A 17,261-nucleotide genomic window follows, 5' to 3' on the forward strand; every position below is an offset into this window, starting at 1 on the left:
ACGATTACATCTTAAAATGTAAGCCAATTTCGCTATTAGTGACTCAATTCAGCTCTCAAATACAGACTTTACAATTGGTATAACTCAATTTCATAGGTCTTATTGTGAAAGGTTGTGTATCATTCAACGGTGTACTTGAAAGTAGAACAGGTGTTCCTACACTAGTTGGCATCGGCATTTACACACACGTATTATATTTCTCAGAGAAATAGAAAATTGTCCAAGAAATCTTGACTTAAGAAATAACATGTAATGTGGATAATGATAATAACGCGTAACTGAGTAACAGCGAAGAGGTTTTTGGTAACTTTACTTACAAATTAATAATAATACATACATACATACATACATACATACATACATACATACATACATGCATACATACATACATACATACATACATACATACATACATACATACATACATACATACATCAAAGGTTATTAGGCCTAAAAAATTGTTTGGTTCCGGTTACCCGCCCACACTTAGCTTTTCACTGCCGACCCTAAACCTTTTGTTGCGTATTCGAGAAAAAAATAATACAATCGTAAAAATGTTGAAGTCTCACGAGAAATAGTGGATACGGAAACTGACATCAACTTAAAAAGACAAAATAAACCTGTTCTTCCAATCTGTACTGGCTGTACATCTGATGGGAAGAAAAAACACAGAGACCATTTGGAAAGCAATGGAAAACCGGAACTAAATAAGTATAAAATAAAATAAAATATAAAATCCACCTACCCCACCTATTCTAAAATTGAACGTAATCAGAACCACACAATTTATTTTATTATGCCTTATCGCCACTCTGTGATAAACGTTTCCGAAATTAACTATTTGCACTTTGTTTGTGATCAGGGATAATTTTTCATTCTTGATTAGACCATGGGCAACAACTCACGTTCTTTCTTAGTTCGACAGCTGGAGTTCGAACATTGTGAATGTAGGGAACAATGTACAAACAAGTGCATGAATTTGTATACCTTGAATTGTCATGTATTAAAAATGTATGTCCTATCCTTCATTTAGTCTGTAAAACACTGTCTTCCTGAACTATCCCGAAGCATGGACAAGCTGCCACAGGCCTTCCTGAACATTTCGTCGAGCAATGGGAATACCGTCAAGTTAAGGTTTCAGTTAACTTGCTAATCCAATAATGTTTAAGAAAACAGGTTGCTGATGGAAGGAAACGGGGTAAGAAATGCTGGTTAATTGAAACTATCACCTTCTACGTCACGGTGCTTGTTAAACAAAGCGTGACGAGTCATCTAAACTACAACGCCACCATTAAGGGTGTTAAATATTCGCTGACGATGTTGTCGGGTCATTGATAATTTCAAAAACACGCGAAGCTTAATTACGTTCCAATTTCACGTAAGCCGTCGCATTTAAACAAGTTTTATAATGGCTGAAGTGAAATAATGTGATGAATACGATGCATTGACAATGTGGAATGTATCACATTAAATAAACTAACAGACGTGCAATGAGTTCGGAATATGAATGATACGGTATATGCTTCCTTCAAGCCAACGACTGACTGAATGATGACAATCGACAAAACCAACACTCGTGTGTATGCATTTTAAGACATGGTCTGACGAGAGCAAGAAACCGAATGATCAGAAAGACGAACACGATCTTACGTTTTAAACAATAAATAAAATATAAATATGAACAAGTAAAGCAGAAACTTGTATATTCATATATGTTTGATTAAACACTGACATTTACAAGTCGACGTCGGACATTATTGACAAGGTGAGAATAAGATATAACTAGACTGGTGCTATGATATTACCTTTACATGCACTATGGGTTTATAACATAAACACATATGATAATCACATGCACAGTTGAAGTAATTTTCTAATTAAAATTCACTTAAATATTACTGCACAACCTTAAATTAGTTCAATATAGACGATACATATTGTTATTTATATAATTAGTCATATATTTGATATTATACATATATATATATATGGCTTACAAACAATAGACACATAATTACGCCCCCCCGCCCCCCCCCCCCAACCAAATGATACTGGTAGGAAGGATAATGAATAGAATAGTTTCCTTAAATTTCAAGTTGATAGTAATACCTTGCATTCCCTGTGGGTGCAAGACACGTACATCAAACTTGATTTAATTCCTATGTATAAATGTATCAGTATTGTCTGTTTATGGTGAGTGATTGCTTTCGTCTTGCAGCTTTCACCTCTAGGTCATAATTGTGGTCGGTAGATGGAGATTACTATTTGTGTACTAGCATCTTGACAAATTAAACTTTGATGATATTTCATTCGCCGAAGAAGACTCTCGACCACCTATATACTTTAGGTCATGTGAAATAAAACCGGCATCACTCAAGACAGCTTGATTTGTTTTCTAGGGGCGGTTTGTGTGATTGGTTTACCGTATGTATTTGAGATCTCACCAGATTGCTGATATCGGTGAAACTATCCAATTCATGAAATGTGCAGGCAATATTGCCCAGTTCATGAAATGGTCATTCTAATGCAAATTAGAGTATACATTACAATATAAATTCAGCGAAATTAAATTTTGGGTACACGAGTTCTGAACAGAAGATTGAACACTTTTTGGAAAACAAAGTAAATGGTGACAGGGGCTTTTGGAACCTGAGCACTCCTTCCACACACACACACACACACACACACACACACACACACACACACACACACACACACACACACACACACACACACTAGTACTATCATTAACTGTTGGGGGATTGTGAGCACTCCTTCCACACACACACACACACACACACACACACACACACACACACACACACGTACTGTCATTAACTGTTGGGGGATTGTGAGCACTCCTTCCACACACACACACACACACACACACACACACACACACACACACACACACACACACACACACACACACTAGTACTGTCATCCACTGTCGGGGATTGTAAATATTCAAAACGTCATACATGGACATTAATGAAAATATTCATTCTTTTTACGATTCCATTCGAAGCACAATACAATAGGTATTGTTGTAGAAGTGAGTAATTGTACTATCATGCGAATACCTAGATATTGAAATTCACACCTCGTGCACGAAATATCTAAAAATCATATATAAACGATATTCCTGTCTGAATCGAAGCAACACGGAATAGAACAGAAACATAAAATGATACTGGAAAGAAGCATTTGGATTGATTTTAGAATATTATATTTTTTTTAATTTAGCTAATGGACGAAGAGTTGACTGGATTACATTTGAAAAGAGCAATAAATGATGACAAGGACTAAGGGACTATTTAGATCTAACAACACAAGTCCAAATAACATAGACACCGATTAATTATTAAAACGAATAAATTATAGAAATTTTTTTTCACTGACTTATGGTCCGGGGTCACACGCGATTAGTTGTTTTGTCAACGATTTTTTTGTCCTCTTTGGCACGTCTACTCAAAAGTATTTTGTTGTTCATTCGGTTGGCATAGTTTCAGTTGTATTTAATCTACGGGAAATTGAGTATTATTATTAAACAGTTCCTTATTGCAATGCCGATGTACCAGTACGTTGACGTTGACGTAGACGTAGACGTTGCCATTTGATTGTAGGCGTTGCCATTTGATTGTAGACGTTGCCATGTGATTGTAGACGTTGTCATGTGATTGTAGACGTTGTCATGTGATTGTAGAAGTTGTCATGTGATTGTAGGCGTTGCCATTTGATTGTAGATGTTGGGAGAGGGGCTTGTTGCATCTCACAGAAATCCTATCACCTATTATGCCACTAGAACCTGGATTGAGATCTTTTAGGTGTATACCATGTGTAGTTATCAAAGTAACACTGGCTTAATGCTGACTTTTTTCATTTCCACATCTAAATTTCTTCTTTATACGAATTTTACTCTATTTGAACATTCAGTGATGAAATTTGTTTGCAACAATGTCATCGGATAGTTATTTGTCTAACGTCAATCTCAATATGTTACTTTGACTCAATATCATATCACTCAATATCAGTCGTACCACATTTCAATGTTATGTTTCAATGTTATCAATTTGTTACACATGCTTGTTTATGTGTTATAGAAATTGGCTATTTCATGCTCTTGGAAAAGTCCATTTACACATTTCATGACTTTGGCAGCAAGATTACACATTTCATCAATGGGCAATATCACAGATTGGGTGTAACATACATATTAACGTTGCGATAGGGGGGGGGGGGGGTAACGGTACAAGTGTTCTCACAGTATTCCACTGATGTATACTTACCCACCACTTGCCTTTGACGGAACTAAAATCTGGTACTAGGATATCACTTATTACGCTCTCTCACCTGTCAACGGGAGCATCGCTGAAAGGGCTCTTTTGTATGTACCAATATCTACGCCATAATTGTACTCGAATATCATTGTACTGTGCACCCTCATCGACAACATAGGGCTAATCATTTGTTGACGTGCTACTGCGATGCTCCCTGTTATCGAGATGCCCCAAGGCCATCACAGTAACACGTCACCGAATGATTAGCCCTATGTAATCGATGAGGGACCACAAGGATATTCGAGTACCCTTTTAGCAATGCTCCCGAGGACCGGTGAGATAGTCTAATGACTTGTAAAGGATGCAATGACGTAATTTATTATACGTTTCAAACAAATGTACAGGAACTTTCTACAATGCAATCAGTAGTTATAAAATTGCCAGAACACAATTTGTGATGTCATACGATGTATGCATGGAAATTAACATGACTAGAACAGTAAATCGAAGTAAAGCTGAGATAACGCTAATGTAACTGTAACGTAACTACAACATTGTCGACAGTCAAGATATCCTAGTACCAGGTTTTAGTTCAGTTAAATGCTAGTGATGGTTAAGTATACAGCAGTTAAAAAACAGAAAAAAATAAACATAGAAATCCACCTTGATTCTGGATCAAGTTGCGGATTGTGGGGTTACTATGTTACGAGGACAAATTGATAAGCAACATACAGCAATGACTGGGAGAGGAAAGACTGATAAAAACATACATACTCACAGCTGAATATTATGTTTTATCGAAAATGGACCCAGAATTACAAAATATGCCCCTGTAGCTTGTTCTTACGTCACTGTAAAGTGTTCCTACGTCATTCAAAATGATCATGATTACTACGTAAACTATTAAATATTCATGGCGTAGCAAATCGGACAACCAAGGACTATAACTAAAAGATTGTGACGAGTGTGGTGGTGGGTATTTACAATTACCCTGTGGTCGGACAGCTGGTTATTTATGCGTTTTGCAAGTCTCGTGAATGTCGTGGGTCCAGAAAGAATGATCAGTGGGGGGGGGGGGGGGATTAATGTGATGGTCTTTTCAAATGTAAGCTTATTCAATGTGGCTTTTTAATAATCAAACAACTTAACTTTACTGCGTTTTCCAACTTGAAGAAACAAAATAGACCAAGTCCGTGGTGTACTAATCAATCACAAAGAGTGATATTAATATCGTTGGCGACGACAAGACGAATGAACATAAATGTCTTAAAAGAGAAAACATATCGTTTATAGTCATTATTTTACAGGACTTTAAAACGGAAAGGTATTTTACAAGTATTTAATCAATTTTTCTGACGTATAGAAAGAAAAACTATGATAAGAAACAGCTACATTAATCATATTTAAGAGTATGTAAGTAATTTGTCACAGATGACCTCATAACTGTTTTCTATACACGATTGGACTATGTATTCACAGATCAGTACATAGTTTGATGAATATCATCTTCGCACCCATTCAACAATCATCACACACACACACACACACACACACACACACACACACACACACACACACACACAGAGATATATACAGATGTACATCAACATCTCCTGACGAGTGATTTACTCACGAAACAGGCTTGTAGAGACGAAAAACCCGACTTGATTTTCTTCTACCCTCAACATATATATATATATATATATATATATATATATATATATATATATATATATATATATATATATATATATATATATATATATATATATATATATATATATATATACATACATATATATATATATATAGTTTATTGGTTGTTGCCTTCTTGAGTCCAAATCCAAACGATTTTGTGTCTCGGAACACGAACAACGATCTTCAGTGATCTGCTATACTTCTCAGAAGAGCTTGCAGTAATACCCCCACAGGAAAATACTAATTGCTAAAATGTACACATGTTTGCAGTACTAGTAGTTCGTATTCAGGGAACATGTATAATTGAAATGAGTGATTAAAGAATATACATAAACAGGACATTTTTACCTCCCGTAAGGGTACGGGAGGTATTAAAAGGGGAATGTTTGTCTATGTGTGTGTGTGTATGTGTGTGTGTCTGTCTGTCTGTCTGATTAGGTTTTGAGCCAGATCTGTTAATGTTTAATTAGAGAAATTTGCATATTGATGAAATCAACTAATTACACAATATCTTAAGACTTCATACTTCAATTTCAATATAATTTAGTATATTTGTTAAACATAACAATATACATTTGTCCTATAACATTCGTTGATGTATCTTACAGCGTTAATGAATAATTTGCATAATTAATTATTTTTGGTAATTAGGCTATATCTTAAGAATACATGCTTCAAATTCAACATAATTTAGTACATACATTAACTATAAGAAAACACATATGTCCTATCAAGTTTGTTGATGCACCATACATTGTTAATGAATAATTTGCATAATGAATGATTTTCGGTCATTAGGCTATATCTTAAAAATACACACTTCAATTCCAATATAATTCAGTACACACGTTAACCATAACAATCGCATATGTCCTGTAAAGCTTGTTGGTGTACCTTTCAGTGTTAATGCATAATTTGCATAATTAATGATTCTTGGTAATTAGGCTATATCTTATGACTGCATACTTCAATTTCAATACAATTCAGTACATACATTAACCATAACAAATTGTGTATGTCCTATAAAGTTAGTTGATGTACCTTACAGTGTTAATGAATAATTTGCATAATTAATGATTTTCGGTAATTAGGCTATATCTTAAGACTGCATTAAGCAGTATCATACACTCTTACATACATTAACCTAAGAAAGCTTGTCCAAAAGAAGCCTGTTACCATAGTTTTTTTTAGTTTAATGAGTTATTTGCATAATTTGTGATTCCCTTACGGGAGGCATTCAGTTTAAATCTGGTAAGAATATACATCACTGTGCAATATCAGCCAAATCTGCATATTTTAGACCTAATTTGCATATCAGTAATGTTATGACGTCATAAACATGTTTTCATCTACAGTACCCTGAAACGTCCCTCAAAATTTCAACCAAATCTGTCCAGTAGTTTTTTTAGTTCATTTTGTTTTACCAAAAGACGTTTCAAAATAATTGACTGCATACATAAATCATAACAATGTGCACAGCGTCTAAGCAAATTTGTGACGTAGCTTTTAGTTTTGATGAGTCATTTGCATAATTAACAATTGTCAGTAATTAAGGCTATATCTTAAAAATATACTTTTCTAATTCACTTAAATTTGGTATATAACTAATCACATATGTTCTGTTGCATTCCAAGAATTATTGTGTGAAGGAATGAAAACCCAAAGATTGTACCCTTTAGAAGACATTCAGTTTAAATCTGGTTTGCTCTGTGTCATTTTTAACAATATTCCATGGCAAAGAAATTCATCGCACCTAAATATCACAAAGTGTACACATATCAAATGTGTAAGAAATGACGTGAGGAAAAGGAAGAATGAATGTCTCTCTTGAAATGTCGAATTACGGTAGATTAAAGGCAATGGCATGGGATATTCGTCACTTCAATGCAAACATGTAATGTGTGACTCAATGGCAAAAACGCAATTATCGCATACGGAATGCAACAGTTTTTGAAGGACTGAGAGTATTTTGCTTACAATAAAGATACAAATTAATGTCTAATTGTATTTGTGAACTCAGAAATGTGTGTGCAAAGATAGGAGGGGGTCTACATTTTTCATGCATCAGTCATTTGAAAAACATCGGCCCGTCTCCTGGCTGACTGTCCAGTCCCTGGCGTAGTATAAAATTGTGTGGTTCCTCCACATCCGAAGATATTAGACTTAAATCATTGAGTTTGGACGACACAACCATTGTCAAAATAAACATGATATCAAACGATGAAATAGATTTCGTTCATGAGTAAATTACAACGGTATTTTGTAAAGGTCACAGGGTCTATTATGAGGGGGTATATTCAGAGGGTGAGAAGAGGGGTTTACATGGCAATTCCATTTACTTGTGATTGTGTAGTTTTTGTTCTTGCGTGTGGTTGTATTATTTCATGACATGGGACGGCATATAGCTCCCCTGCCCCTTTCTTAATTTTGGTACTTACAAACATTTTGGTCCACGTACTACTTGAACTTTAAGCAGATGAAAAGAGGGAAGGTCTCAATAAAGAATATTTAGTGTTAATATTTTTCTCTAGCTCCCCTCATCAAAATAGTATGTTCATCGAGTGTTATATCAATTTAACAGTCAACATGATCTGTTCATCGAGTGTTATATCAATTTAAGTCAACATGGGATATTCGTCAAGTGTTCTGTCAATTTAACAGTCAACATGGTCTTTATCCGAGTGTTATGTAAATTTAACAGTCAACTTGGTCCACATCCGAGTGTTATATCAATTCAACAGTCAACATGGTCTTTCATCAATTCTTATGTCAATAGATCAGTCAACATGATTTTTTCAGAGCGAGTTATTTATTTATTTATTTCCGGGGATGACCTACCTGACTAGACCCATTAACAGGCTTCAACAATAACATTATAGAAAACAAACACCAAAACATGGAATGTGGAACACAAATTAACACCTAAAGTCTTTACACATGACATAGCACTAAAAATATCAATCGGTGAGTTATTAACACACTTCATGCTCCTAATTGAAGGCAAGTGTTCACTAATATTTATGCGACTTCGTCTCTCCCTAAAAACAGTCTGATTCCGTAAAATCCGAGTTGGAGCATTGGAATCAAGCCTTGAAAAAAATATATAAGAACTATTATGTATACTATTAGCACATTTATACAAAAACATTAAAGCCATTACTCTCATTATAATTTAAATCGGACTTATGACATAAATACTTTACAAACTTTTGTTGTACCCACTCAAGTTGGTTGACATATTTTTGTTGCTAAGGGTTTCAAACAACGGAGCAATATTCAAGATCACAACGAACATGTGTTATATATAATGTTACAATAGTATTTATGTCACTGAACTCCCTACTATTTCGGTTAATAAAACCTAGCATTCTTCGGGCTCTACGGGTGATGGACTGCATGTGATCAGTAAAATTTAAATTGGATGAAAGAGTAATAACCTAATATATACTCTTGACGCAGGTGTATCGGAAATTTTATATTTCATGTAATGGTACTCTCTTATTTGTGAATACAATTACCGAACACTTATTTCCATCTAAGCTTAAATTCCAGGTGTAACACCAGACTTGCAGGCGATCTACATCTTAGCTTAAATTCCAGGTGGTACATCGAACTTGCAGGCGATCTACATCTTCTTGTAGCAAAAAACAAACAGAAACAGTAGAAATTGTTTTCAAAGTCTTAACACCGGCTGCATATAATAGGCATTCAGAATGATGACATATATTTGGGAGACCATTGACATATAGAACGACCATTAAAGAGCCCAATAGTGAGCCCTGGGGAACTCCAGATATCACGTTCATCCATGGAGAACATTCGCCATTATATGACTATGCGATGAAGCCTCGTCGACAGATAGTTTTCTAACCAGTGTAATAGCTGGACACTTAAACCATATATCCTCTTAATTTGTGAATTACAATGTAGTATATGTACATGTAGTTTGTGACTAATGCTGAAATCTGTATATACTGAATCTACTTGTAGCTTTCTGTCAAAACAATCAAAACGAAAATCAACATAAGTGAGTAAGTTGGTTTGGGTACTACGGTATTAAACAAAACCATGTTGGGCATCACTAATACATTGCTTCACATACTCACACATCTAGATCTGAGCAGGGACAAATCTCTCAAAACTTTTGCTCACTACCGAAAATAAGGACAATGATCTATAATTTGTTACATCACTCTTATCGATGGATAAGTCGTTATGTCAACTGAACAGCCAAAATGACATAATGATCAATTGTTACGTCAATGCAACCGTTAACATACTTTATTCATGGACTGTTATGTCAATTTAACAGTCAAACTGGTCTATTCATCGAGTGTTATGTCAATTGAAGTCAACATGGTCTATTCATCGAGTGTTAGGTCAATTTAACAGTCAACATGGTCTATTCATGGAGGGTTATGTCAATTTAACAGTCAACAAGTGTTATGTCAGCCTGGTCTAGTCATCGATTCTTATGTCAATTTAACAGTCAGCATTGTCTATCCAAGTGTTATGTCAATTTAATAGTCACCATGGTATATTCATCGAGTGTTATGTCAATCTAACAGTCAGCATGGTCTATTCATCGAGTGCTGTATCAATTTAACAGTCAACATGGTCTATATCCGAGTGTTATGTCAGTTTAACAGACAACATTGTCTATTCATTAATTCTTAAGTCAATTTAACAGTCAACACGGTCTAGATCCGAGCGTTATGTCAATCTAACACTCAGCATGGCCTTTATCCGAGCGTTATGTCAATTTAATAGTCAACATTGTCTATTCATCATCAATTCTTAAGTCAATATAAAATCAATGTTGTCTATATCCTAGTGTTATGTCAAGTTAACAGTCAACATCGTCTAGATCCAAGTGTTATGCCACTTTAACAGTCAACTTGGTCTATTCATCGAGTGTTATGTGAATTTAACAGTCAACATGATCTGTTCATCGAGTGTTATATCAATTTAAGTCAACATGGGCTATTCGTCAAGTGTTATGTCATTTTAACAGTCATCATGGTCTTTATCCGAGTGTTATGTAAATTTAACAATCAAACTGGTCTATTCATCAAGTGTTATGTCAATTTAACAATCAAACTGGTCTATTCTTCAAGTGTTGTGTAAGTGTAACATACAACATGGTCTACTCATCGAATCTTATATCAATTTAAGTCAACATGGGCTATTCGTTAAGTGTTATGTCAATTTATAAGTCAACATGGTCGAAATGCGAGTGTTATGTAAATTTAACAATCAACATGGTCTATCATTAAATTTTAAGTCAATTTAACAGTCAGCATGGTCTATATCTGAGTGTTATGTCAATTTAACAGTCAACATGGTCTATTCATTAATTTTTAAGTCAATTTAACAGTCAACGTGGTCTACTCATTAATTTTTAAGTCAATTTAACAGTCAGCATGGTCTATATCCAAGTGTTATGTCAATTTAACAGTCAACATGGTCTATTCATCGTGTGTTATGTCAATTTAACAGTCAACGTGGTCTTTTCATCGATTGTTATGTCATTTTAACAGTCAACATGGTCAATATCCGAGTGTTATGTCAATTTAACAGTCAACCTGGTTTATTCATCGTTGCTATGTCAATCTAACAGTACAGTCAATGTGATCTATTGATCGAGCGTTGTGGCAATGTAACAGTCAACATGATATATTCATTGTGTTTTATGTCAATTTAACAGTCAACATGATATATTCATTGTGTTTTATGACAATTTAACAGTCAACATGATATATTCATTGTGTTTTATGACAATTTAACAGTCAACATGATATATCCATTGTGTTTTATGTCAATTTAACAGTCAACATGATCTATTCATTGTGTTTTATGTCAATTTAACAGTCAACATGATATATTCATTGTGTTTTATGACAATTTAATAGTCAACATGATCTATTCATTGTGTTTTATGACAATTTAACAGTCAACATGATCTATTCATTGTGTTTTATGACAATTTAACAGTCAACATGATCTATTCATTGTGTTTTATGACAATTTAATAGTCAACATGATCTATTCATTGTGTTTTATGACAATTTAACAGTCAACGTGATCTATTCATTGTGTTTTATGTCAATTTGACAGTCAACATGATCTATTCATTGTGTTTTATGACAATTTAACAGTCAACATGATCTATTCATTGTGTTTTATGACAATTTAACAGTCAACATGATCTATTCATTGTGTTTTATGACAATTTAATAGTCAACATGATCTATTCATTGTGTTTTATGACAATTTAACAGTCAACGTGATCTATTCATTGTGTTTTATGCCAATTTAACAGTCAACGTGATCTATTCATTGTGTTTTATGACAATTTAACAGTCAACATGATCTATTCATTGTGTTTTATGACAATTTAACAGTCAACGTGATCTATTCATTGTGTTTTATGACAATTTAACAGTCAACATGATCTATTCATTGTTTTATGACAATTTAACAGTCAACATGATATATCCATTGTGTTTTATGTCAATTTAACAGTCAACATGATCTATTCATTGTGTTTTATGTCAATTTAACAGTCAACATGATCTATTCATTGTGTTTTATTTCAATTTAACAGTCAACATGATCTATTCATTGTGTTTTATGACAATTTAATAGTCAACATGATCTATTCATTGTGTTTTATGTCAATTTAACAGTCAACATGATCTATTCATTGTGTTTTATTTCAATTTAACAGTCAACATGATCTATTCATTGTGTTTTATGACAATTTAATAGTCAACATGATCTATTCATTGTTTTATGTCAATTTAACAGTCAACATGATCTATTCATTGTGTTTTATGACAATTTAACAGTCAACATGATATATTCATTGTGTTTTATGACAATTTAACAGTCAACATGATCTATTCATTGTGTTTTATTTCAATTTAACAGTCAACATGATCTATTCATTGTGTTTTATGCCAATTTAACAGTCAACGTGATCTATTCATTGTGTTTTATGCCAATTTAACAGTCAACGTGATCTATTCATTGTGTTTTATGCCAATTTAACAGTCAACGTGATCTATTCATTGTGTTTTATGACAATTTAACAGTCAACATGATCTATTCATTGTGTTTTATGACAATTTAACAGTCAACGTGATCTATTCATTGTGTTTTATGTCAATTTAACAGTCAACATGATCTATTCATTGTGTTTTATGACAATTTAACAGTCAACATGATCTATTCATTGTGTTTTATGACAATTTAACAGTCAACATGATCTATTCATTGTGTTTTATGACAATTTAACAGTCAACGTGATCTATTCATTGTGTTTTATGACAATTTAACAGTCAACATGATCTATTCATTGTGTTTTATGACAATTTAACAGTCAACATGATCTATTCATTGTTTTATTTCAATTTAACAGTCAACATGATCTATTCATTGTGTTTTATGACAATTTAACAGTCAACATGATATATTCATTGTGTTTTATGACAATTTAACAGTCAACATGATCTATTCATTGTGTTTTATGTCAATTTAACAGTCAACATGATCTATTCATTGTGTTTTATGTCAATTTAACAGTCAACGTGATCTATTCATTGTGTTTTATGACAATTTAACAGTCAACATGATATATTCATTGTGTTTTATGTCAATTTAACAGTCAACATGATCTATTCAACGAAAGCTTTGTCGGTTTAAACATGAAAAAGCTTCCAATTAATACATTACAGTCAATATAGAAAAAAATCACCAAATTATAGACGTCCTGTAGCATGGTACGGTGTGCGATCACAGTTGTAACGTATAACGTACGTCTCAACATATTTAATTTGGCTCATAAATTTTGCAATGTTTATTGATGGTTTTAAGTGCAACTATTACACAGTTCTTTAAATATGGACCAAGACACTTTGATACATTCCTTAATGTACTCTGGTATTCACGTCACGTTATGTGTGTCTGTGTAAATTGTAATTTAAAAAATGTAAATTGTAATTTATGTTTTTGTCGTATGCTATATGGCTTGTTGTATTTAGTCTTGCCAGGCCGAGTTGCTTAAAATTGCACAATTGCACGACTAATGCCTGTTAATAAGCACTGCTTATACTTTAAATGTAGTTTCACCGTTGATGAATTAATCTGCATTTTTCTAAGGTTATCTAGGCCCTATGCCCTCCTTGTAATTGCGTCGTTTTTATCTTAAGTGACAGTTTGATTTACTGCATTTTAACCACATGTGCTGTAAAAGTTACTGAATTGTCACTACAGAAATGGAAAGTCAACTGTTAGCACGTTTCTAATCACTGCAGTTGCGCGGTAACCACAGTAACACAAATGAGCAGAGACTGAGATGTTCACAATGCTCTCTGAACAAAATCAAGTCACAACTGAGTCTGCGTGTGATCTGCCTCAATTAACATCTTCTACAAATGGCAGCAGTAAATATTTCGTATACTTATGGGACACATACTTTGATGTAGCTAAAAATGTCTAATTCGTCATTGGTTTTAAAATCTCTGTCTATTTTTAGCCTGATAAATGTTGACATGTGATGAAGGTCAAGGAAATAGGCCATCGTCAAGTACTAATTAATTGAAAGGAATTTACTTCACTTTGATACAGTCCTCAAGGAGATGAACATATCTGACAGATGTACGCCTTCACTGTCTCTCACAGCCGTTATGTTGATATTAACACCAAGACGCTTCAATTAGTTTGGATTTAAAAGTTAATGAAGTTATTGACCCTTGCTCCAAGGACCCCTGACACCACTGATAGTCTTCATTTTACACTTGTGCTGGACGTGTACCATTTAGTGTTGATGGAACGTATGTTAGCTACATAATAACAATATATATGCAAAATAACTGGTATATAGTGTAATCGTAATTGGTTAATTCATCTTCTGTTTTAAAATTCGGGTCATAAATGAAACCTAATACATATAGCTATAACGAGTTCCATCAAAATAGATCTATTTAATCATTTTTTATATCTGGATATTGTAATAATTATTACCATGAATGGATTCATTAATTTTGTTTTGTGTGGTAATATAATTGATTGCTCAGTGCTGTATTTCAAAGTGATGGCGTGATCGTTACATTTATTATGTTTTTTGTCATTCTGCATTGATGGATTGTGGTGTCTTACATTTGCAATATTCTTTGATTGCGCGTTTTCAAGTTGTGTTGTGTTGTGTTGTGTTGTGTTGTGTTGTGTTGTGTTGTGTTGTGTTGAGTTGTGTTGTGTTGTGTTGTGTTGTGTTGTGTTGTGTTGTGTTGTGTTGTCATACTTCAAGAAACTGAATTGTTTGTACCCTATTTGGTATAGTATGTGATGACAAATCTTCGCCGCATTTGATTAGCACTTATATGACGTGTAAGCTTGTAAAGGTTCTGAGGTGAAGCAACTTTGAAAGATTGAGTATGATAGAGTGTGAAAGTCTATGACACTTAACGAAACAAAAAAGGAATTACCGGCTGTTGAAATAGTTTTAGAAGTGACGATGTTGCATGACAGTTTTTAGGCATATCACACACACACACACACACACACACACACACACACACACACACACACACACACACACACACACACACACACATATATATACACATAGTCTTGCATACCGTACGAATATCCACATACATACCGTACGAATATCCACATACATATATACATACATACATACATACGCACGCACTCACGCACTCACGCACGCACGCACGCACGCACGCACACACACACACATTCATACATACATACATACATACATACATACATACATACATACATACATACATACATACATACATACATACATACATACATACAAACAATAATTTTACTGATTGACTGATAACATAAACACTGTGCTCCTGTAAGAATCCGTATTCAAATTCGCAATTCATTGCCGCTTGATAGTCACGAAAGTAAATTTAACGCTTGATTTCACATAACGTTACTACTGTGTACATAATGCATCGTAAAATCAACTCACATACGAATCATTCACAGTGTAAGTTGCTTCTAAAGCAAAACATCGATGACGGGAAAGTGATGACCTAAGCTCAGCTGCATTATACATATATAAGACAAGGCCATGCATTCTATAAATAGTAGAATTATCGAGATATTCAGCTAACTACATTTATCGTAAAAATCGATCAAACCCACATCAAAAGACTCCGTTATCCGTCTTGGGAAGTATGGATGAACTTCGAATCACGTTTACGATTACGAGGTTGAATCTGAACATGCCAATTGCTACCTTAAGGCGTATCCCAAGGAAATGGTAATGTCGAAAGTACAGACAAGTCGCAATAGTTCATAGTTAAAAATTCTGAACTGTCAGTTTCGAAATCTTGAAAGGGGAATAAAATATTGAAGACATGCATAAACATTTTGAACGCTTACCTGGTTGCACTTTTGAAAGCTCGACTTCATTACCCTGAACAACCCAAAAATTGATCTGATCTTGTCCGGCAATAATCTTCTGTCTAACGTGGACTGGCGAGGCACCCGACGTCGAGGATCGTCTGGATGGGGTGTTCAACAGATCCAGTTCTTTACTATGCTCGTGATAGCCGTTGGATTTTCTGCGATGTCGTTTGAAGCAATAGCAACAGGCAAATAACTGATTCCAGTCGAATTTTGCGATAGAAGCATACATTTAGGAAAGCAGATGAATATCCACAAGTATTTAGTTAGGACAAATAATGTAATCTGACCTGACTTCTTTCTTGAAATTGTTAGCAAATCGTCAGCTTTCCATGAAATGATAGCCGACAATACTATAACGCAGTGTACTCACAATCGTAGGCAGAGATAATGAGGAGTACGTCCAATTTGTAACAAATGCCCGGATGTACTGACATTCTCAGAGAAAATATATTCCCTTTCCTCCTGCTGTATGTTTGACATTAAGCAAGTCTCATCAGTTATACCCGATTACTGCCGATGTAATACGATTCCAGGCTATAATCCTCCATATACATGTTTCATTATTTAAAATCACTCGTCATGACGTGGATTCATCAACTTGTTGATGTTTAAGCAGTTTAAATGTCACAGTGTAGATAGATGGTCCTCTTGTTTCGGGGTTTAAGCTGAAGTGCATGAATTAACTCCAATTGGAGGAGTGGAGTTGGCTTTCCTTTGTACACTCTCTCTCTCCTACCGCCTGAGGGGTCGTGAAATCTCCACTGACGTCATCGGCGTCTGCGGAGGGAAACATATGTATTGTACATGTATTGGAATGGATACAATAAA

General features: G+C 34.3%; 1 protein-coding gene across 1 annotated transcript in view; it reads right to left on the bottom strand.

The window, feature by feature from the left end:
- LOC144452365 (synaptotagmin-15-like) overlaps window positions 1-16,662 on the bottom strand; it is a 26,197-nt gene extending 9,535 nt beyond the window's left edge. The window contains exon 1 of the mRNA XM_078143458.1: window positions 16,407-16,662. Coding sequence (XP_077999584.1) covers window positions 16,407-16,662 — 256 coding nt within the window. The remainder of the gene's footprint in view (window positions 1-16,406) is intronic.
- Window positions 16,663-17,261: the final 599 nt, after the last annotated feature.

The sequence above is a fragment of the Glandiceps talaboti genome, chromosome 22 (genome assembly GCF_964340395.1).
Source record: "Glandiceps talaboti chromosome 22, keGlaTala1.1, whole genome shotgun sequence".
NCBI classification, from domain to species: Eukaryota; Metazoa; Hemichordata; class Enteropneusta; family Spengelidae; genus Glandiceps; species Glandiceps talaboti.